This window comes from Schistocerca americana, chromosome 7 (genome assembly GCF_021461395.2).
Source record: "Schistocerca americana isolate TAMUIC-IGC-003095 chromosome 7, iqSchAmer2.1, whole genome shotgun sequence".
Taxonomy (NCBI): Eukaryota; Metazoa; Arthropoda; class Insecta; order Orthoptera; family Acrididae; genus Schistocerca; species Schistocerca americana.
This window is the reverse complement of record NC_060125.1, coordinates 371,319,239-371,342,814: the sequence shown is the minus strand read 5'-3', so window position 1 is coordinate 371,342,814 and position 23,576 is coordinate 371,319,239. Positions and strand designations below refer to the sequence as shown.

The 23,576-nt window shown below is 43.4% G+C and overlaps 1 protein-coding gene across 1 annotated transcript in view; it reads right to left on the bottom strand.

Annotated features, from left to right (window-relative positions):
* LOC124621802 (protein groucho) overlaps positions 1-23,576 on the bottom strand; it is a 696,988-nt gene that overhangs the window by 84,569 nt on the left and 588,843 nt on the right. The window contains exon 8 of the mRNA XM_047147238.1: positions 2,233-2,538. Within this exon, the coding sequence (XP_047003194.1) occupies positions 2,233-2,538 (306 nt within the window). The remainder of the gene's footprint in view (positions 1-2,232; positions 2,539-23,576) is intronic.

Here is a 23,576-nt window from a genome sequence, read left to right as displayed (position 1 = left end):
GTTCACTAGGAAGCCCATATATGTCCTCCATACCATTCCCATCTCTCCAAATCCAATTTCCACAGTTTCGCAGCCCTGATGAAAGACACTGTCAGCTGTCGATTTGCTTCAGATGAAGGGGTCGATGCCTGGGCACAATCATGGTTCTGTACACAACCTCCAACATTTTTCCATAAAGGCACTGACTGTTCTGTCTCATGGTGGGATAAAAGTATTAATAGTTATGGTGATAACTTCTGAAATAAAAAACAGTTTACTTACTTTTTTCCTCATCTGTCTCATTTTCATTTGATGGTCACTAACACTGTGAACCATCTCTCAGCCTGCTATTATTCTTTTGTCTCTTGATATTCCGCACACACCTGTGAAGTGAAGTGTTTTAGTGATCATGACACTATTCGGAGCATGAAACTGAACGAGATGAAGTGACATCTGATGGTGATGGAGAAGCTTCCTTCTACAGAAGGAGCAGATGTTTTTAATGAGAAAACAAGAGCCACCACCCAACATAAGGTGAAGGCAGCATAACATTGCCTCACAGCTGTCTGGACTGCAACAAATGATGAAAAGAATCTGGGAAACCCTGCTGTTTTGGAGGCCTGAAATCTGTTCTTTACACAGATATTCTATACGAAATCATTCCATGGACAAATCTGAAAATATCTAAGGACACAAGCCACAGGGCAGCGATATGCATATAAACAGATCATGGTAGTATCGCGTACACAAGATATGAAAGGGCTGTGCATTGATGGAGCTGTCCTCTGCACTCAGGTGATTCACCTGAAAAGATTTACGATATGATTATGGCCGCATGACAGGAACCGACAAATTTGAGCACAGAATTGTAATTCGAGTTAAATGCATGGGACATTCCATTTCAGAAACTGTTAGGAATTCAATATTGCGAGATGCACAGTGTCAAGAGGAATACCAAATTTCTGGCATTACCTCTCACCACGCACAATGCTGCGGCTGGCAGCCTTCACCCACCAACCGAGAGTAGTGGTGTTTGTGTACGGTTGTCAGTGCTTACAGACGAACAACACTTGGTGGAATAACTGCAGATATCAAAGTGGGATGGATGATGAACGTATCCTTTAGGACAGTGCAGTGAAATTTGGTGTTAATGGGCTACGGCATCAGATGTCTGATGTGAATGCCTTTGCTGAGAGACTGGCCTCACCCGCAGAGTCTCTCCTGCACTTGTGGCCATATCAGCTGAGCCCCAGATGACAGGAAATTCGTGGCCTGATCGGAGGAGTCTGGATTTCGGTCGGTAAGAACTGACGGTAACGTTTGAGAGTGGCACAGATCCACAAAGCTGTGGACCCCGGTTATCAACGAGGCACTGTGGAGGCTGTTGGTGATTTAATAATGGTGTGGCCTGTGTTTACATGGAATGGATTGGGTCCTCTGGTCCACCTGAATCAATCTTTGACTGTATAGGATTACGTTTGTCTACTCGGAGACCATTTGCAGCTATTCACAGACTTCACATTTCTAAACGACGACGAAATTTTTAGGGACGACAATGTGCCCGTTCACTGGGCCGCAGTCATTCGCGACCGATTCGAAGAACATTTTGGACAACCTGAGTGAAAGATTTGACCATCCAGATCACACATCACGAATCTCGTCGAATATTTACGGGACGTAACCGAGAGCTCAGATCGAGCACAAAATTCTGTACCGGCTACATTTCCGCAATTACACACAGCAACAGAGACGGCGAGGCTCAATATTTCTGCACAAGACTTCCGACGACTTGTCGAGTCCGCGCCACGTCGAGTTGCTGCACGAGACGTGATACAATATTAGAAGGTATCCTGTGACACCTGTCAACTCAGAGTAATTGGACTACTAGGGCGCTAAATGACGACTCCCATTATTTTCGTGGTAAATGGGGAAATAGATTCGACATATCGCTACAGATGATTCTAGGTACACTTGCTACCAATCAGTATCTGTTACATGTCCTATCTTTGTTCAAGCTCGTGACTCGTGCTGAACTGATATCTGTGTCTCATCTGACGGAGCAGGATGCAAATTCGTTTTGCGAAGATGAAGTTCATTCTCATTTTATAAAGGGTACAGCTGACATCGTCCATCCCCCACCACCAAGCACTGAACTTCTGAAGTCACAATGTGAAAATGCCGGCCGAGGCGGCGACTTTGTCTCGAAACAGAAGTCGCCGTGGCGGCAGGCTACGTCGGCAGTGAGTTCCTTACCAGCCTCTCGTCGGCGGCCGCCTTGAGGTCGGGGTCCCTGGCGGCGTGCAGGTCGGCGGCCGTCTTGAGCAGCGGGTGCTGCTGCGCCGCTGCCGCCGCCGCCGCCGCCGCGGACAGCGGCCCCGCGCCCGCCGCCGCCGCCGCCGCCGCAGTCGCCGCCTGCGCCGCCGCCGACGCCGCGCCGGGGCCCAGGCCGCCGCCGAACGCCAGCAGGCCCCCGGGGCCCATGGCGGCGGGCAGCGCCGGGTGCGGGCCCATCGGCAGCGCCGCCGGGCCGTGCGGCAGCTGCTGCGCGTGGAGCTGCTGCTGCGGGAACAGCACGGGCCCTCAGCCCGGCCACCAACTCTGCGCACGCCACGGCTGCCTCACACTCTCCCAGCTAAAGGGTCTCCTCATCCGACGGGGACAACCCTACTCTCACACACATGCCTACGCTTCCGCGGCCAGAGTCACTTGGTGTTTTCTCGGTATGGCACCGCGCCATATTGTAAAATAACTGTCACTGAATAAAACCGACGTTTCGACAGAGGCGCAGTTGCAGGGGAGAGGGATTACGAAGTAGGGCGCTTCTGCACTGGGTACTATGCGAGTTGTAAGAACATAATTTATTTTTGTTGTCGATCTGGAGAGGAGCTGAATTTATGAATTAAAATTTGTACGAGAGCCGAGTTTGGTACCCATGTCTCCTGCTCACTAGGTAGATGCGATAGCCACTACACCACTGTGGTTGCCCTCCCTAACACAAACTTCGGTTCACGCCTTCAATGCATTTTTTTCTTCTTAAATCGTCAGCATTGCCGAGGTTCTCCGACAATGGAATAGCACCCCAGCTTTGTACATAATGGGGAATCTGCCTGTACCTCAGGCTCTCTATTTGCCCACCTGCTCCCGTAAATGTCAGGAATGAAAGGACAAAAAATAAATATGATGGAATTACATTTTCCTGAAGACATATGAATCTCAACTTTATCTTCGATGAGGCTAGAAGCTGGAGTGGAGGTGCTATGCCAATATCGGAGAGCCTCAGAAATATTGACTATTTAAGAAAGTAAAACGGGCTGAAGCCGTGAATTGACGTTTGTGTTAGGGACGGCACTGGACTAGGGTAGTCCGTACAGCTGTGGTGGCCTCAATGCCACGATCACGTTGTGCTTCGCGCATGTGCCTAGTAGGCAGGAGACCTGCCTTCAAGTCCCAGCCTTCGCACAAATTTTAATTAATTACTTCCATCTTCTATCCTTACTGATGATGAAGCTGAAACACATATGTCTCCAGATAAATGTAATTCCATCATATTTATTTTTGTCGTTTCATTCCTGACACTTACGGGAGAAGGTGGGCAAATAGAGAGCTTATGGACTGGGCCTGGCCCTTTTGCGCGGAAATGTGCATTTTACCGCCAAAATGGCGTAAAGACCAAAATTATTCTCATACAATACTTGAGACAATAATCTCAATGATATTATTTTAATATGTATTTTTTTTAACAAGCTTCTCAGTCACTATGTTCTAGGATTTGGTTGAGCTCTGAAGATTTTCGTGCTCTTGTTACACAGCGTAACAAAATTGAAGGGTAAAGTCTTTGAAATCCCTTCATTTTCTCCCATTGCGACGCACACATTCGTAATTTGGCTCGAAGGCACCTACAGTCTTCCTCCGTAATGACGCAAAAGCGTGGCAAGCTACGACATCACCCTCTGCCTCCGAGACGCTTGAAACACCAAGGTTTCGACACGCGCACAAAGACGGCCCGAGCTCAGACGTTCATCTGATGTGAACGGCGGGTTCGTCACATTGGCTCAAAATTTCGCCACAGTTACATCCAATGTTCAAAAAATGGCTCTGAGCACTCTGTAGAAAGACACCCATTCATCGATCCCTACCCGTTGGCGAGACAGGCAACCCCCTCAACGCTAGCACCTGCTACCTGCATGTTCAAAGGGTTGCCTATCCCACCGGCGGTTAGTGTTTGGTGGACGGGTGTCTCCCTAAGGAGACTTTTTAATGCGCCCAACAAAAGCGCGCCGACTGCACGAAGGTTGTTGCTTTGCCATTTTATTCACGCGTATGTCCATGTAGCACCTCCCATGCGCACGCCACACAGTGCGCGAAAAATGAGGGATGAGAAAACAAACTTTCCTGCTTCGTATCACGTTCAAATTTCGTCGAATGGTTTTTAACGGCCGCTAGTAGTTCCACTCTCCATACCAAAACAAAAACTGCACTCACGCCGCATTCCAAAGGGATGAGATCACGTTCAATGGAGTTGCAGCCTAATGATGTCCTTAGAGAAGCGTTGAATTGTCCGAGGGCGGGTTATTAGTGTCAAATTTTGTCGAGATCGTGGTCCTGTTGCACATAATACAGTAAACTCGTTTTCGACTTCGAAATGTGTAAAAATGAACGCCGCAAGAGAAGGGGTGGTTTCATGTCACCCCTGTATGCCACCTCCTAAGGCCTTCTCATGTCGAGTCTGAGCAGCGATGTGTTCGGAATGTTTTCCTCGGGTACCCATAATAAAACAGCGTGATTCCAATGTTGGGTGTCGTGGTTTTGTCCTCCATCGCAGAGATGTCAAGAGGAGAGGCAAAATGTGGATATTTTATGCCATATGTATCATCATTAACCGCCCTAACACGAATTTCTGAGCTAAGCCATTTTTTTTCCATGTGTCGAAGCCTTGCCGTTTCAAGTGTGTGACGTCCCAGGGCGCCACGCTTTTGCATCATTACAGAGGAAGCTTCGGCACTGGGGGCTGAACCGCACAATAATCCTGTGTTCGGTGTGGGGCGGCGGTGGCGTGAGTGGGCTGCTGTAGCCTGTTGTAAACCACTGAGGGCTACGGCGGGGACGAAGCCTCTCCGTCGTTTCTAGGTCCCCGGTTCCATATAATACAATACAACAATCGTGAACAAAAAATTGAGGTTGTGACTGAAGGAGATATCTGATTTATGGTTCCCCGGAGTCAAAAAAGTGTTTTTCTGCAAAATATGTAGCTGAATACATTTACCAATATCAGTACGTTAAAGAACAATTTTTTTCAAGGTAATGTTAGCCGGTCGTATGTGTTTACAATAAAGACATAGCTGTTACGTTTGTTAAATTATGTTTTTCAAATCTGAAACTATTTTAAGAATTATCTTACGTCCACTATGAATCAAGTGCCTAGTTCGTCAAATTTGTCAATAGAAAATAATGTCGCTAAATCTATCGGTTTGATGACGCACTTTCAATATTTGCAGCAGAAGAAATTAGAAGGAAGATATTCTAAGCCACATATTAAAGCCACCAATCGCTAAAAAGATCTTTGGTTTTGGGTGTGCTTCATTAATAATCAAATAAACCGTGTTATTTGTAAAAGCGCGTTTTATTGATTTGTTCCCATTCAAAAAAAAAACTGTTTAAAAATGGTTAACATCATATTTTGCTTACTTAACCACTTGTATCAAAAACTGCTTCCACTCAAAACATTATTTTATGTTTCTGTGGGGTGTCAAACTACACAGCTGCGCCACTGCGTTACGGGCACGGTTGCGTTCGCATTCCACTGAGCCTATTGGTGTACTTCATTGTCCGATGTATATTGTTTTTCATCGTGACTCCTCTACTGAATTAATATAAAGTCACAATTTAAAACAAACCCGGTAATACTACTAGGTTTATTGGTCTCCTGTGAGGAAAAAGTGAAAGTGTATTGGATTACATTTTAATTGACCTCGGCAACAAAATACAGTACTGGCCATTAAAATTACTGCACCAAGAAGAAATGCAGATGATAAACAGGTATTCATTGGACAAATATATTATACTAGAACTGACATGTGGTAACATTTTCACCAATTTGGGTGCATAGATCCTGAGAAATCAGTACCCAGAACAACCACCTCTGGCCGTAATAACGGCCTTGATATGCCTGGGCATTGAGTCAAACAGAGCTTGCATGGCGTGTACAGGTACAGCTGCCCATGCAGCTTCAACACGATACCACAGTTCATCAACAGTTTTGACTGGCGTATTGTGACGAGCCAGTTGCTCGGCCACCATTGACCAGACGTTTCCAATTGGTGAGAGATCTGGAGAATGTACTGGCCAGGGCAGCAGTCGAACATTTTCCGTATCCAGAAAGGCTCGCACAGGACCTGCGACATGCGGTCGTGCATTATCCTGCTGAGATGTAGGGTTTCGCAGGGATCGAATGAAGGGTAGGGCAACGGGTCGTAACACATCTGAAAGCCGGCCGAAGTGGCCGTGCGGTTAAAGGCGTTGCAGTCCGGAACCGCAAGCCGCTACGGTCGCAGGTTCGAATCCTGCCTGGGGCATGGATGTTTGTGATGTCCTTAGGTTAGTTAGGTTTAACTAGTTCTAAGTTCTAGGGGACTAATGACCTCAGCAGTTGAGTCCCATAGTGCTCAGAGCCATTTGAACCGTTTGAACATCTGAAATGTAACGTCCACTGTTCAAAGTGCCGTCAATGCGAACAAGAGGTGACCGAGACGTGTAACCAATGGCACCCCATACCATCACGCCGGGTGATACGCCAGTATGGCGATGACGAATACACGCTTCCAATGTGCGTTCACCGCGATGTCACCAAACACGGATGCGACCATCATGATGCTGTAAACAGAACCTGGATTCATCCGAAAAAATGACGTTTTGCCATTCTTGCACCAATGTTCGTCGTTGAGTACACCATCGCGGGCGCTCCTGTCTGTGGTGCAGCGTCAAGGGGAACCGCAGCCGTGGTCTCCGAGCTGATAGTCCATGCTGCTGCAAACGTTGTAGAACTGTTCGTGCAGATGGTTGTTGTCTTGCAAACGTCCCCATCTGTTAACTCAGGGATCGAGACGTGGCTGCACGATCCGTTACAGCCATGCGGATAAGATGCCTGTCATCTCGACTGCTAGTGATACGAGGCCGTTGGCATCCAGCACGGCGTTCCGTATTACCCTCCTGAACCCGCCGATTCCATATTCTGCTAACAGTCATTGGATCTCGATTAACGCGAGCAGCAATGTCGCGATACGATAAACCGCAATCGCGATAGGCTACAATCCGACCTTTATCAAAGTCGGAAACGTGATGGTACGTATTTCTCCTCCTTACACGAGGCGTCACAACAACGTTTCACCAGGCAACGCTGGTCAACTGCTCTTTGCGTATGAGAAATCGGTTGCAAACGTTCCTCATGTCAGCACGTTGTAGGTGTCGCCACCGGCGCCAACCTTGTGTGAATGCTCTGAAAAGCTAATCATTTGCAAATCACAGCATCTTCTTCCTGTCGGTTAAATTTCGCGTCTGTGGCACGTCATCTTCGTGGTGCTGCAATTTTAATGGCCGGTAGTGTATATCAGCAGAACGAGAAGGAGACCACCGCAAGCGCGACCGAAATGCTAGTTTCATTCAGTGACCATTATATTAAAATATAAGGCGGCACCATACGCAGGAAATTTGTATGTAACGAAGTCCTACTATCGTCATTCAATGAACACTTGTCACGTCACAACGCCTCATTGGTTTTGGAATCTCCTTACATTCGAAATTATCTTCTGTACATGTTGGTTAAGCGACCTATGGTACCCTTTTTTAACGTTCCTGATAACATGCAATATTCACTTTTATGCGTGGTTTGAACTTTTTGCAGCCATTATCAGAACAGTCTAGATAAACAGGGAGCTAAACTTACTATTTGTACATCAAAGTGTGAAAAATGGAAATAGTGCTATACGACACATAAAGGTTTCAGTATAAAAATATTAGACTAAAGTGTCCAATAATGTTTAAATGGCATCTTCGCAACCACTAAAAACAGCGCATTTATTTTACCTGCGGGTTTACGTTTCACTAATTTAAAACATCGTCAGCGGAATATTTTTGTCCGATTTCAGTTCACATCTGGAAGTGACGTCTGCGTCTACATTTTACAGATACTCCATTTGGAATTGGTATTTTTGGCCAACACACTCGTTTAGCCGTGAGAAAGTTAACAAGTGGCGCAGTACTTTGTTGTATTTCACATTAAGATATGTGTAGTGCTTCAATCCAACGAGACATTAGGCCAAACGCATGAATATCTGCAAAATCGTCCTTGTAGACCACACTTACATATGTAAGCGGAAATCAGACAACATGCATGCCGCTAATGTTGTATTAATTCAGTATAATTAAAGGCGTTTAGTAAAAAAATAAGCATTTTTTTAGTAGTTGCAATCACGGATACTAATAATAAATATAAAGCAACTATGGACACAGTGGCCATACAAATGAAGATTTAAATGAAAGATGCAACTAAAATACATTAAAATCGCCATCTGTATCAAACGCGCTGTTGTCGATATTGTTACATACACAACTATCTGTAATCTTTGCAAAAACAGACATAATGTCTGAAGGGATACCGCAATCACTGGTTATACAATGTTCCTAATAATCCGTCTTGATCGCAAAAATGTTTATTCACATGACTGGTTTCAGTTCCCCTAGAACCATCTTCAGATTTGAAATGACAATGGTACTAATTTACTATTTCATAAATGCAAACCTATTTCGTACTATCCGATCAACATCAAATGTACCAGAACGTACCTGCAATTCGGTAAACTGTCCACACACAGCAACCTTCACATGCTGTGTCACATTAAATTGATTGGCAGAATGCACGTCATTTATATTAATTATAAAGCTCTTACCGACAGGTGGCGTATGGTACATTTGTTACATTACATATGCACATACTGTATTAAGTAGATTTTTCTAATTTGCTTTTATCTCTAAAAATACATAGATCTGTAGGTGTCAAGGTTAATCTTCTGTACTTGTCAAAATTAAAATACACAATTAAATTCTTGTTTCTTTGAAACAACTGCAATTTACAATAAAATTATCGGCAAGAGTTTTATAATTAATATAAATGACGTGCATTCTGCCAACCAATTTAATGTGACGCAGCATGTGAAGGTGGTTGTGTGTGGGCGGGTTACTTCTGTAACCGAAATTGCAGGTACGTTCTGGTTCATTTGATGTTGATGGGATAGAACGAAATAGATTTGCATTTGTGAAATAGTAAATTAGTATCATTGTCATTTCAGATCTGAAGATTGTTCTAGAGGAACCGAAACCGGTCATGTGAATAAACATTTTTGCAACCAAGATGGATTATAAGCAACACTGTATCTGTAATCTAATCTATATGAAACTCCAGCCAGTTTCTTAATACGTGCAAACTTTACAGCAGACTACCTACCAAAGAAAAGACTGCAATCTGATGAATGACTTGTCTGAGGACTGCTTTTAGCGAGCTAGCCATAAACCCTTTGACAAAACAGCCATGGGAAATTACCGTCCGCCATAATTTCTTCCTACAGCATCGGCTGAATTTTATAACCTTCGGGAGCTAGGGAAAATCCAGACATTATCTGTATTTCACATCCCCTTTACAACAGTTTTTCCGGTGAACAGAAGATATCAGTACACCAACATAGAGACATGCAAAATTAAACCGCACTCCACTGGGTGTAACAGGTGAAAGTGCAGATATTGCTTTTGGTGACTGAGGATAGTGTACTGAATAACATTTCATCAGTATTTACTGTGGTGTCACCGCCAGACACCACACTTGCTAGGTGGTAGTTTTAAATCGGCCGCGGTCCATTGGTACATGTCGGACCCGCGTGTCGCCACTGTGTGATCGCAGACCGAGCGCCACCACAAGGCAGGTCTCGAGATACGGACTAGCACTCGCCCCAGTTGTACGGACGGCACTCGCCCCAGTTGTACGGACGACGTAGCTAGCGATGCACACTGACGAAGCCTCGCTCATTTGCAGAGCAGATAGTTAGAATAGCCTTCAGCTAAGTCAATGGCTACGACCTAGCAAGGCGCCATTAGTAACATTGCATGTATCTAAAGAGTCTCACTTGTATCGCCACAATCTCCAGATGTACCAAAAGGATGGATTAAAGTTAAGTATTCCAGAAGCTACGTACTTTTCTTTATAGCATTCATTACGTATCCTGTTTCAGACCTCACGCCATCCTGCTTTAGCTTAGCGCGTGCCTTTCGGCTTCCTCTCATTGTGTCTAGGCTGTCTCGTCTAGACACAACATTTACGTCATTTACAAGCCGATAATTATAGCTATTACAAGTCGTATGTTTTTAAGTTGGTTAGTACCTTCCGGTACTTGTGGCAACAGCAAGCCATTAATGCTTATTTTCCCCTGGGCAGCAGGTCACTTGTTGAAGGGTGGACACATGGATGCAAAACAGTTAGCCTACGCTGACAGATGTTGTACAGTTACTGATGAAGTTACAACTATACAGTAAACATCCGGTAGTAAACTGTGTGACGCGTTTGTAAAAAAGACTGATGCAGAGAAAAAACAAAAAAGATCTGCCATCATATCCGCTACACTCTGCATACCTTTATCAGTGTACTATTCTCTGAAATGATAGTAGAGCTAGCTCACGTTCATCGTGCGAGAACATACATGGTGCCTAAGAAACTGACCTGTCCCCACCACGAACCACAAATCTGGCTTCGAGTCTGAACGATACAGGAAGCCGAACTGAAGGTGCAAACAATCAGCGGGGTATCTGACTAACCCGTGGTTCCTGATGAGGGGCACCAGCCATTTTAGCAGTTGGAAGGGCAACAGTCTTGACCAACTGGGCAACACGGTCTTGCCGAGCTAGAAATACAAACGACTCAATGCAACGACAAACTACAGCCGTGATTGCTTTTTTCCCCTGACGGCACGCAGCTCTACTGTATGGTTTAATGATGATGGCACCTTCTTGGGAAAAATATTCTGCAAGTAAGATAATCTCCCATTCAAATCTTCAGGCAGGAACTGCTCAGGAGGATGTCGTCACCAGGAGAAAGAAAACTGGCATTCTACGGGGTGGAGCATGGAATGTTAGAACCCTTAACTGGGCAGCTAGGTCGAAAATTTAAAAAGAGTGATGGATAGATTGAAGACAGATATACTGGGAATTAGTGAATTTCAGTGGCAGGAGGAACAGGATTCCTGGTCACAAGAACAGATATACACATAAATACGAAGACAAATAGGGATAAAGTAGGAGTAGGTTTAATAACGAACAAGAAAATAGGAATGCTACTATGAACAGCGTACTGAACGCATTATCGTAGCCGAGGTAGGCACGAAGACATCACCCACCACATTACTCCAAGTTTATAAGATAACTAGTTCTGAAGATGATCCAGAGATTGAAATGATGTATGATGAGATAAAATTATTCAGGTTGTAAAGGGAGACGAACATTCAATTGCGATGGATGACTGGAACTCGATTGTAGGAAACGGAAGAGAAAGAAGAAAAGTAGGAGAACGTGGACTGGAGCAAAGGAATGAAAGAGGAAGACGCCTTTCAGAAATTTGCACAGAGCATAAGTTCATCATCGCTATCACTTGGTTTAAGAATCATGAAACAAGATTGAATATCCGGAAGGGATCTCGGGATACTGGAACTTTTCACATAGATTATACACTACTGGCCATTAAAATTTCTACACCACGAGGATGACGTGCCACAGACCCGAAATTTAACCGACAGGAAGAAGATGCTGTGATATACAAATGATTAGCTTTCCAGAGCATTCACACACGGTTGGCGCCGGTGGCGACACCTACAACGTGCTGAAATGAGGAACGTTGCCAACCGATTTCTCATACACAAACAGCAGTTGACCAGCGTTGCCCGGTGAAACGTTGTGACGCCTCGAGTAAGGAGGAGAAATACGTACCATCACGTTTCCGACTTCGATAAAGATCGGATTGTAGCCTATCGCGATTGCGGTTTATCGTATCGCGACACTGCTGCTCGCATTAATCGATATCCAGTGACTGTTAGCAGAATATGGAATCGGTGGGTTCAGAAGGTAATACGGAACGTCGCGCTGGATCCCAACAGCCCCGTATCACTAGCAGACGAGATGACAGGCATCTTATCCGCATGACTGTAACGGATCGTGCAGCCACGTCTCGATCCCTGAGTCAACAGATGGGGACTTTGCAAGATAACAACCATCTGCACGAACAGTTCGACGACGTTTGCAGCAGTATGGACTATCAGCTCGGAGACCGTGGCTGCGGTTACCCTTTACGCTGGATCACAGACAGGAGCGCCTGCGATGGTGTACTCAGCGACGAACTTGGGTGCACGATTACAGCATCATGATGGTCGCATCCGTGTTTGGCGACATCGCGGTGAACGCACATTGGAAGTGTGTATTCGTCATCGACATACTGGCGTATCACCCGGCGTGATGGTATGGGGTGCCATTGGTTACACGTCTCGGTCTCCTCTTGTTCGCATTGACGGCACTTTGAACAGTGGACGTTACATTTCAGATGTGTTACGACCCGTGACTCTACCCTTCATTCGATCCCTGCGAAACCCTATATTTCAGCAGGATAATGCACGACCGCATGTTGCAGGTCCTGTACGGGCCTTTCTGGATACAGAAAATGTTTGACTGCTGCCCTGGCCAACACATTCTCCAGATCTCTCACCGATTGAAAACGTCTGGTCAATGGTGGCTGAGCAACTGGCTCGTCACAATAAGCCAGTCACTGCTCTTGATGAACTGTGGTATCGTGTTGAAGCTGCATGGGCAGCTGTACCTGTGCACGCCATCTAAGCTCTGTTTGACTCAATGCCCAGACGTATCAAGGCCATTATTACGGCCAAAGGTGGATGTTCTGGGTACTGTCTTCTACGCACCCAAACTGCGTGAAAATGTTATCACGTGTCAGTTCCAGTATAATATATTTGTACAGTGAATACCCGTTTATCATCTGCATTTCTTCTTGGTGTAGCAATTTTAATGGCCAGTAGTGTATAATGAAAAGACAGATATTTCAAAACCAGATTTGTAACCTGGAAGACATTTCCAGGGATAGATGTACACTCTGGCCATAATTTATTGGCTATATACAAGTTACAACCGCAAATTATAACTTGACAAATTGTAAAAAGGTGGGAGATTAATTATTTGGGTCCTGGACAAATTGAAAGAAACAGAGGTTTCTAAGAGTTTCGAGAGAACATTAAGTACCGTTACCCCGGAACAGAGGAAAGAAATGTAACAAAGACGGAGATGTAGCTTTGAGTCATGAAATACAGATGGAAGCAGAGGATCGCACTGATAAAAGGACAGGACTAGTAGAAATCCTTGTATAACCCAGGAGATATTTAACTGAAGAAAGGAGAAAATATAAAAATGCGAAAAATGATGCAGACAAGAAGAATTGTAGAAGTCTACAAAAATGAGTAACAGAAAATGCTAAACGGCTAAGCAAGAATGGCTACAGGACGAACTCAAGGCTGGAGATGCTTGCATGACTTACAGGAAAAGCATATGCCGTGCACAGGGAAAATGAAGAGACCTTTGGAGAAAAGAGAGCCTGATATATGAATATAAAGAGCTCAGATGACAACCCAGTACTAAGTACAGAAGGGAAAGCTCAAAGGTGAAAAGAATATATAGAGGATCTGCACAAGGAAAACAAACTTAAGAGCATTATTATAGAATGAGAAGTGGAAGTAGGTGACAATATATGATACTGTGAGAATAATTTGACATAGCGCTGAAAGTTGTTGGAAACAAGACCCCTGGAGTAGACGACATTCCCTCGGAATTACGGTGATTTTTGCGAGCGTCACTCGTGATAAATCATTCCACCTAGCGTGCAAGATAAATGAGACAGTTCAAATACTGTCAGACTTCAGGAAGGATATAATAATTTCAAGGACGGTAGGTGCCGACTTACCTTCGAAGATAGGTTCAAGAAAGGCAAACCCACGTTTATGGCATTTGTTGATTTACAGAAAGCTTAACAATGTGGACCGAATTGGACTACCATCTTCGAAATTCTGAAGGGAGCAAGGATAAAATGCAGGGATCGAAAGGTCATTTATAACTTGTACAGAAACCAGATTGCAGTTACAAGAATCGAATGACATGAAAAGGAACCCATAGTTGAGAAGAGAGTGGGACAGGAGTGTGGCCATCCCCGATGTTATTCAGTCTGTACACTGAGCAAGTGGTAAAGGAAACTAAGCTAAAACTTGGAAAGAAAATTAAAGCTGATGGAGAAAAAACTAAAATTTGAAGTTGGTCGATGAGAGTCTAGTTTTCTCAGACCGCAATTGGAAGAACAATTGAATGGAAAAGATAGTCTCTTGAAAAGAGGTTGTAAGAGGAACATCAACAATGTAAATGTACCCGAATTCAATTAGGCAATGTACAGAGAATCAGTCTAGGAAACGAGGCATGAACAGTAATACATTAGTTTTGCTATTTGGGCAGCAAAATGGCCGAAGGAGAGAGGATATAAAACTGAAATAGGCAATAGCTAACAAGCCTTTCTGGAAAAACATGAATTTTTAACGTCCAATATACACGGTTGTTCAATACGTAATGCAACACATTTTTGTCGGCCCATTGCGGTGGAAAAAAGTGTGGAATTTGTTGAGAGACATTGTGGAATATTCTCGCTTTGGTCCCTACACTTTCATCAAGTCCCGATAGGTGGCGTCGTTATATGTAGCCTTCAAAATGGTGTCTATAAATGAGGTGCGTTCGAAGCATAGAGCTGTCACCGAGTTTCTTTTGGCAGAAAACCAGAGCATCGCAGGTATTCATAGGCGCTTTCAGAATGTTTAAGGAGACCTTGCAGTGGACAAAAGCACGGTGGGTCGTTGGGCGAGACGTCTGTCATCGTCGCAACAAGGTCGAGCAAACCTGTCCGATATCCCGCATACGGCTGGCCGCACGCAGCTGACTCCTGCAATGTTGGAACGTGCGGACACTCTCGTTCGAGGTGCAAACGAACCTGTCCTTCTCCATGACAACGCAAGGCCTCGTACAAGTCTGCGCACGCGAGAGGTGTTCACAAAACTTCATTCGACTGTACTTCCTCACCACCCCACAGCCTGGATCTCGCACCTGCAAACATGTATAAGGACTACCATCAGCTGTAGAATGGAATGGCGACAATGAAACTCTGTGTCGGACCGATTTTCAAATTTTCACTGTCGCCATTCCATTCTACAGCTGATGGTAGTCCTTATCCGCAATTGCGAATTAATTGGATATGTTCCAAGTGTATCGCGCAATGAAGGATGCACTCTGCGGAAAGCAGTACGTGGATGATGATGAGATTACTGATGCAGCAAGACGACGGCTCCGACGTCGAGCAGTAGAATGGTACCTTGCGGGCATACAGGCTCTCCCAGTAAAGTGGCGTAAGACCGTCGCACTGAACGGAGATTATGTTAAAAAATAGGGTTTTGTAGTCAAAACAGTAGGGAGCAATATGGTGTATTGGAATCCTCGTTTCCGGAAATAATGTATTGCATTACTTATTGAAAGGACCCTCGGACATTTAAATGTTGGGAAGTCCTTTCTGAAAGTATCGGTATAGGGTGTATCCTTGTATGAAAGTGAAACGTGGACGATAAGCAGTTCAGACGAAAAGGGAATAGAACCTTTTGAAATATAGAGCCACAGATGAATGCTGATGATTATGTGAGTAGAACATGTAATTAATGACGAAATACTGAATCAAAGTGGGGAAAAAACCTGACAAAAAAAGTGCTCAGCTGATAGGACACATCCTAAAGTGTCAAGGAGTCGTTAGTTTGCTAGTGGAGGAAACTGTCGGGTTAAAAATTGTAGATTGAGAGCAAGAATTGGATACAGTAAGCAGATACAGAAGGATTTAGGTTGCAGTAGTTATTCGGAGACGATGAGGCCTGCATAGGGTACACTAGCGTAGAGAGCTGCATCGAACCAGTCTTTGGACTAAAGACCGCAACAACAGTACCAAACCAGTCTTTGCACTAAAGACCGCAACAAAGGTAACAAGGAAACTGGTTTTTGGTGTATTTAACGAACTGTTGAGGTGGAATAGAACCGCCATTCAGGCCACAGCCGGGCCAATCGGATCCGACCGACAGTCTTGTCATCCTCAGCTAACGGTGTCATCGATGTACGGTATGGAGGGGAGTGGGGTCAGCACACCGCTCTCCCAGCCGTTGTCGGATAATCAGATCTGGTGCCGCCCGCTACTTCAAAAAATGGCTCTGAGCACTATGGGACTTAACTTCTGAGGTCATCAGTCCCCTAGAACTTAGAACTACTTAAGCCTAACTAACCTAAGGACATCACACACATCCATGCCCGGGGCAGGATTCGAACCTGCGACCGTCGTGGTCCAGGTTGTAGCGCCTAGAACCGCTCGGCCACTCTGGCCGCCCCTTCCGCTACTGTTCGGCCAAACTGCTCCTCAATTGGCATCATGAAGTCGAGTGCATCTCTTGTCAACAAGACACTGTGCACGCAGATGGTGGCTCCATAGTAGTGTGGGCTGTGTTTACATGGAATGGACTGGCTCCTCTGGTCCAACTGAACCAATACTTGACTGGAAATGGCTACGTTCGCCTACTGGGAGGTCATTTGCAGTGATTCATGGACTTCATATCCCGAAACAACGATAGAATTTTTATGGATGACAATGAATCATGTCACCGGGACAATTATCCGCGACTCATCTGAAGAACGTTCTGGACAATTCGAGCGACTGACTTGGCTACACAGACCGTCCGACATGAATCCCATTGAACATTTATGGGACATAATCGTGGACAAAATCCTGCGCCGGCCGCGGTGGCCGAGCGGTTCTAGGAGCTTCAGTCCGGAACCGCGCGACTGCTACAGTCGCAGGTTCGAATCCTGCCTCGGGCATGGATGTGTGTGGTGTCCTTAGGTTAGTTAGGTTTAATTAGTTCTAGGTTCTAGGGGACTGATGACCTCAGATGTTTAGTCCCATAGTGCTCAGAGCCATTTGAACCATTTGGCAACACTGTCGAAGTTATGGAGGGCTACAGAGGCAGAATGGCTCAATACGAGTGTTCCTGCACGGGACTTCCAGCGACTTGTTGAGTCCACGTCGCATCGAGTTGCTGTCCTATGCCGGACATTTGGAGGACTGGCACGATAACAGGAGTCATCCCACCACTTCAGTCACCTCAGTGTAGAATAATTAATTTACACTTGACCTTCACAGAATCCCCGTACCACTACTTAATTGGTGCCCAACATGGGGATGCTAAAGTAATCACGGCAATATTGTGGTATTACAAGCGCTAATATCTCGCAAATCTGACTTTTTTGCATTAGTATCCAGTTTCACTTGAAAGACGAAATTTTTAAACAACAGGCAGAAAACATATGCAGATTTTAACGCGACACATTACATATTGTAACAACACCATCCATGGTACACTTAGTATTTCCAGAAATTTACATATTTCTACTTTATTATATGCTAGTCAAATGTTTTCGTACCCAAAGTTTTACACAGTACTGTTTTCCCATATTATAGTCTGATAAATAACTAAGTAGTTTAGTATTCTGTTTTTTGATAGCAGTCTTACTTTGGCCGTACAAGATCGAATCCGACTGTAGAGCTGAAGATCACATTCGATCACGTCTTAAATTACTATAAAAAGATTACATTATCACTTCTGATTGAGTGTACATGAATTGCAGTGGAGAAAACACTTCCACGGTGCAAAAGACACAAGACTACACTCAAATTATTCAGTACAGGATGGCACTCACAAACAGTGTGCCACCAGAATAAAGTTTGCATGTAATCAGCTCACTGCACACAAGGATAATTGCGATTCTAATGATTGTTAGTGTATGAAGCTGTGCCAAATATGTATTGATACACAATTAAATCGGCTTCTACGTACTGTTCACGCCATTTGGGAACGCTCTATAGCCGACTGCTTTGGAGATTTTAAATTGTGCTTGTATTTTAGATTTCCAACCACATTGCAAGCGCGAGTGGTGGAACTCGACGGTAAACTAGACGTTCCTGTTCGATTAAATTATTCTTTTAGTAACTAGCGGATGCAGTCCAACTGGCTCGTTGGCCGCCCAACGTGCAAAATTCTCATGGTTCATAATATGTGCTAATGACGCCCACTAAACGAATTTGAGCAAAGAAAAATGCAGAACTTGCACATCATCGCAAATTAGTGCCTTGATAGCAAAAGTAATCTATTACTTTTTAGTTAGTAAAAATACAGAGACTTACGTAAGCCCATCGGGAATGTAGAATCCTCATGAAATGCTTCTACACGTAGCAAGTTCACTGTACTCATTGAGGTGAGACATTTATTACAGAAATGTGGTTCATTTGTCGAAACACCATCAGACTTCGTTACTTCACGAACTGCTAATTATTTGAAACATATACACTATGGTCAGTGTCCGGTTTCACGCAGAGAAAACCATGCATGCCTCACTATACGAACTATTCCATTTTCAATCTTCAAATATCGAAACTAAATGGCGTTTGATGTGTTACAATTACTACACATTCACAAAAATTACACATTATTTCCCTCGACGTTAGACCGTGTCACCTAACCAATCCATGCCTCAAATTCATCCATTCATTTTACACCACGAAAAGAACCCCTACTATAGAGACTAGCCAAACGAAACAGTTCCAAAACATTCAAGAAAACATAATTTCGTGCATATGGTTCACACCTTTTATTTTGCACGACTTAGATTCGAGTTACAATACCATTTTCTGGTGTTACTATTTCAAGATGTTATGCAGGTCTCCTGGTGTACTCAAGAATATTGGAATATTTATTTTAACTACTTGGGGTATTATGACACAGAATTTCAGAATTTGGAACTACCAAAGAAAAGAGCTAACTCTAAAAATATGATCATGTGAGACACGAATGCTTCATATTCTAGTAGATAACGGATTAAACGTATACCTTTTCGCAACACCTTAATGGCAATGGGTACTACTTACTGTATGACAGAGAGTCAAGGTTGTTCCGGCAATTTTCACACTATTTAAGAAATTTTTTATATAAATTATATAACTGAACAGCACAGGGTGTTTGGGAGGGAGGAGGTAGTGGGGTAATCAACCATCTTTTGCTTTAACTATTCTGGCACTATTCAGAAAATCCCCCAGGTCGTTCAGAAGCAGTTCTGAATTGCCTTTCTGATGTCTCTTTTTTCTTTTAAATTTATAATATTACAAGCCTTTAAAACTATCTGTGCTCTGTCCGGCGTACTCCAACATCTAAGGAATATTGCTGGTTTGTTTCTAAGCAGTGCTATCATATGTGCTGTCTATGTATCCATGATATTCCTCCAGTCTATGTGCATACAGATCTCTCTCTTTTCCATATGTAATATGTGCCATTTTTTTGCCCACCCGGTTAGCCGTAGGGTCTAACGCACGGCTTTCCGGATTTGGAAGGAGCGCCTAGTCCCCGGCACGAATCCGCCCGGCGGGCTTGGGTCGAGGTCCGGTGAGCCGGCCAGTCTGTGGATGGTTTTTAGGCAGTTTTCCATTTGCCTAGGCGATTGCGGGCTGGTTCCCCTTGTTCCGCCTCGTTTACACTATGTCGTCGATTGCTGCGCACTCAAGTTCTCCACGCACGCGTCCACCCCCATTACTCTACCACGCAAACATAGGGGTTACACTCGTCTAGTGTGAGACGTTCCCTGGGGGGGGGGGGGGGGGGAGGGGGGGGGGTCCACCGGGGTTCGAACCGCACAATAACCCTGAAAGAGTGGTTCTGTGTGGGGCGGCGGAGGGGTGAAGTGGACTGCTGTCGTAGTCGTGGGGTTGTAGACCACTGCGGCTGTGGAGGGGACGGAGTCTCTCCCTCGTTTCTAGGCTCCCGGTTAACATACAATACATTATCATTTTCATTTATCGGTGATAGTATTTCTCTATAATTAGATTCTTGCTTATTGTCTCATTAGTATAGTAGACCACTGAATATTTTTTTGCTTTCAGGATGTTGCTACTTTCGTTTTCAATTTGTCAACAATAGCCAACATATGTCTTTTCTAGACTAGAGTTAACTGTTGAGCGTATTACTGCCTTGTCTTTCTTCAGATTACGCTGTGAATTAAATTGGGCTGGTACGCACCTTTTGAATCTATTGTTTTAATAACAATAATTCCTGATCAAAATCGATGTAGAAACAGGGACAGATAGCAAAAGGTGGAAATCGTGGACAAAAACGAATGTTCTCTTGCGTAACAATTACAATGTTTCGCCAAGAACCCACAACAAAGCCAGTTAAAATAGTTCTAAAATATTTCTCGTGTATCTTGTGAACACCATTACGATTTTTTAAGTGGCATTCCGTTAAGACATGGTTGCTAACAAAGCTACTAACGTTTCGAATGCAGCTCCCTTGTACACTGACTCAAAACTGCGATCAACTATACTCCGGTCATCATAAGAATAAACCTGATGTAAACATTACGCCACGTATTCTTCCGCGTTTGCTTGAATCTCATTGCATTTTGTTTCACATGGAGCGGAAGCCAAGCTGTGTCCACTACAGTCAAGTACGATCACAAGGATGCCATAGGGACAACTGCTTTACCGTCGCATTAAACTTGGACAGCACTAGCTAGCCCGCTGGTCCAACTAACCTGCAATGATATGAGCAGATGCAGTTCAGACGTGAAAAGAGACGACCTAAGAAGCAACGTAGCTTCGAATACCATTGATTTTTTAAAGAGAATAAAATAATATTAGGCACAACTACAGCACCACCCCGCGCTTCCTGAGTGATCAGTGACTCTGGTTCGGGTGAGACTACATCTAAAGTATAAAACAATGGACACAGTCCAAATAAAGAGAATTTGGTTTTTCATTTTTGCCCCAAAAAATTCAACTTATGTTTTCTTAATTTAAGCAACCTTTATCTTTCATAAAACATAGATAATTAAGAATTTATATTTGAAATGAAAACAGGAATTTTGCGTGCAATATGTAATTAGAAACAAGAACACGTGCATTATCCGTAAAAGACGATGAATTTTACAATTATGATATGTAGGTATTTCAAATTGAACGAAAAGAAGACTAAGGCGAGACTGGAAACAAAGAGTCATGAATTGCACTAGGTTATCAATCGACTACGCTACGGATTCTATTCTCCATCCAAGAGGTGTATTTCTGTCTCAACTGTATCAAATACAGTCCCTCAGGGTACTTCAATGCCGATTTTTTCTGTAAATTTACGAACCTATTTCTCGGGAGTTTTTAACTGTGTTCCACATGTTTCGCTACGGAACAGGAATCAGCCTCAGCCAGTTTCATAATGTGTATTATCAGCGCGACAATCAGAGCACAAGAGTACAGAGACTGTGATTACATCATGTTTTAAAATAAAAACTAGCTAAAGCGTGATTATGAAAAACGTTGATGGCTGTTAATACATTAGAATATTTTAAAAGTTCGATATAACGTAACTTAGTAACAATATACATAATACATACGTAAGACCTACTTGCAAGAGCGTTAACAACATAATTCTAACCATTCATAGCGTTTATGCTTGTTTACATCACGTTTATTCTTATGATGAACAGAATATAGGCAGCACATAAAGCTATCTTCTGTTTATTTCGTTATTTTAATGGTTTCTCCACATACAATACAGTTAATTATCATAGCCGTATTTGTTACGTCATTATCATGGGATTTTGTACAAGTAATAATTTTAATATGTATTACTGGCTAAATTTTAAAATAGCAACAAATCTTTATTCGTTGCCAAGCAGCATTTTCGCTGTGTCACCAATTCCGACAGTCATACACGGAAAATATCAAAACCTTGAACACAATCCGAATTAAGTTCGGCGTTGTCCCTGATGACGTAAAAGCTTCCATTCCGTTTCTACATTGGGGTTGCGCACCTGAAGAAAAACCATGGCTGCACCTTGTGCTTGACTAAAATAACTTCGAGTAGTCTCATTAATTTTTTCTAATTAGTCTAAGACAATGTTTAAAATTATCAAACTTGTATACGTCATGATGTGTAAAGGTAAATTGATAAAAATCACTGTGGCAAAAAATACTCTGTTCAGGCAGGAGAAATTTTTATTTTCTATTCTGCACCACGCAGTACTCTGAGCACAACAGCAACGTTTGGAACTGTTTTTCTTCCAATATTTTTTTTTACATATGCACTGCAAATGACAGCCAATAAGACATTATTGACGAAGACCTTAAGGAAATGCTTCTCCTCTTAAAGAGGGCGGTGCAATACGACAATTTTCTGTCGGAAGGCTTCTTGGCTATTCGTGCGGTAATTAAATTCCAATAACGCAAAAGTAACAAAAAAAATTGGAAATGCAGTAACTTGAAAAGTTACTGCAACTGGCCTTTCCCTACAGACGCAGAAAAAGCCGTAAGGCTTTTATTTCCTGTTGATGTGGCGCTGTAGAAGTTTCGGGGATGCCATCCGTTGCTACAAGAAAAAAATTTCCTGCTTGTTATAAACGGCTTTTAGGGGGCCTATGAAGTGGCGAAACTCCGTTTTCTCTTCATGAAAGTGTCAATAACACAATTGTGAAACGTGCGATGGCACTATATAAACCGAGGACTCAATAAAATGTTTCATACCTTTCTGTATATTTCCAAGCAAAATGCGTGGCGTAAATTTCAATAGTTTAGAATTAAAGGTTAAACCTGGTTTTGTAACTTTTGGATCAACCGGTGCATCAATAAGAACTAGCGATTTATGGAAAAAATGACATGTCTTGGAGATATAGCGATTGACTTACGTTCTTTTACGTGTGTTTTTCGACACAACCAAACAAGTGTTCTAGAAATTCTTTACCAGTTTGGACCAGTCAGTGGTCATCTTCCGACTGTCAAAAGATAAAAGGAGCATACTCAGAATGACTATATAATCCATAAAATCCGACCAGCCGCGGAGATCGAGTTTTGTAAGCGCACTGCAATCTTCTTTTCGTCTATATTCACTGAAGGAGTAGCTATTTCGGCAAATTTTATAGTTACTTTCATTAGAGTAGCTTTAATGTCTGCCGAATGTCTTCCTTCAGCGAATACATTCATTGCATGCATTAGAGGAATTATAAAATATATCGAAGTAGATATTCCTTCCGCGATTACAAATACTAACTTCGCCTAGAAAAACATCGACCTCCGTCGACAGATTTTCTTCAGTTTTGTTGACTACATAACGGAAACCGCTTGCAGCATGTGCCTTTAGGTACGATTTTATTCTTTCTTTTTACCATTACTTAGATAATGACGTGGCAGATTTTATGGATACTACAGTGGCGTTTTTGTATTCTCTTTTTATCTGTTGACTGTCTGAAGATGCAGCAAAGAATTTGTAGGATGCTCATGTAGTTATGTCGAAGAAACATAAAAATAAAAGTCAGAGATTTATATTACATTCATTTTTAACACATTATGCACTATACTC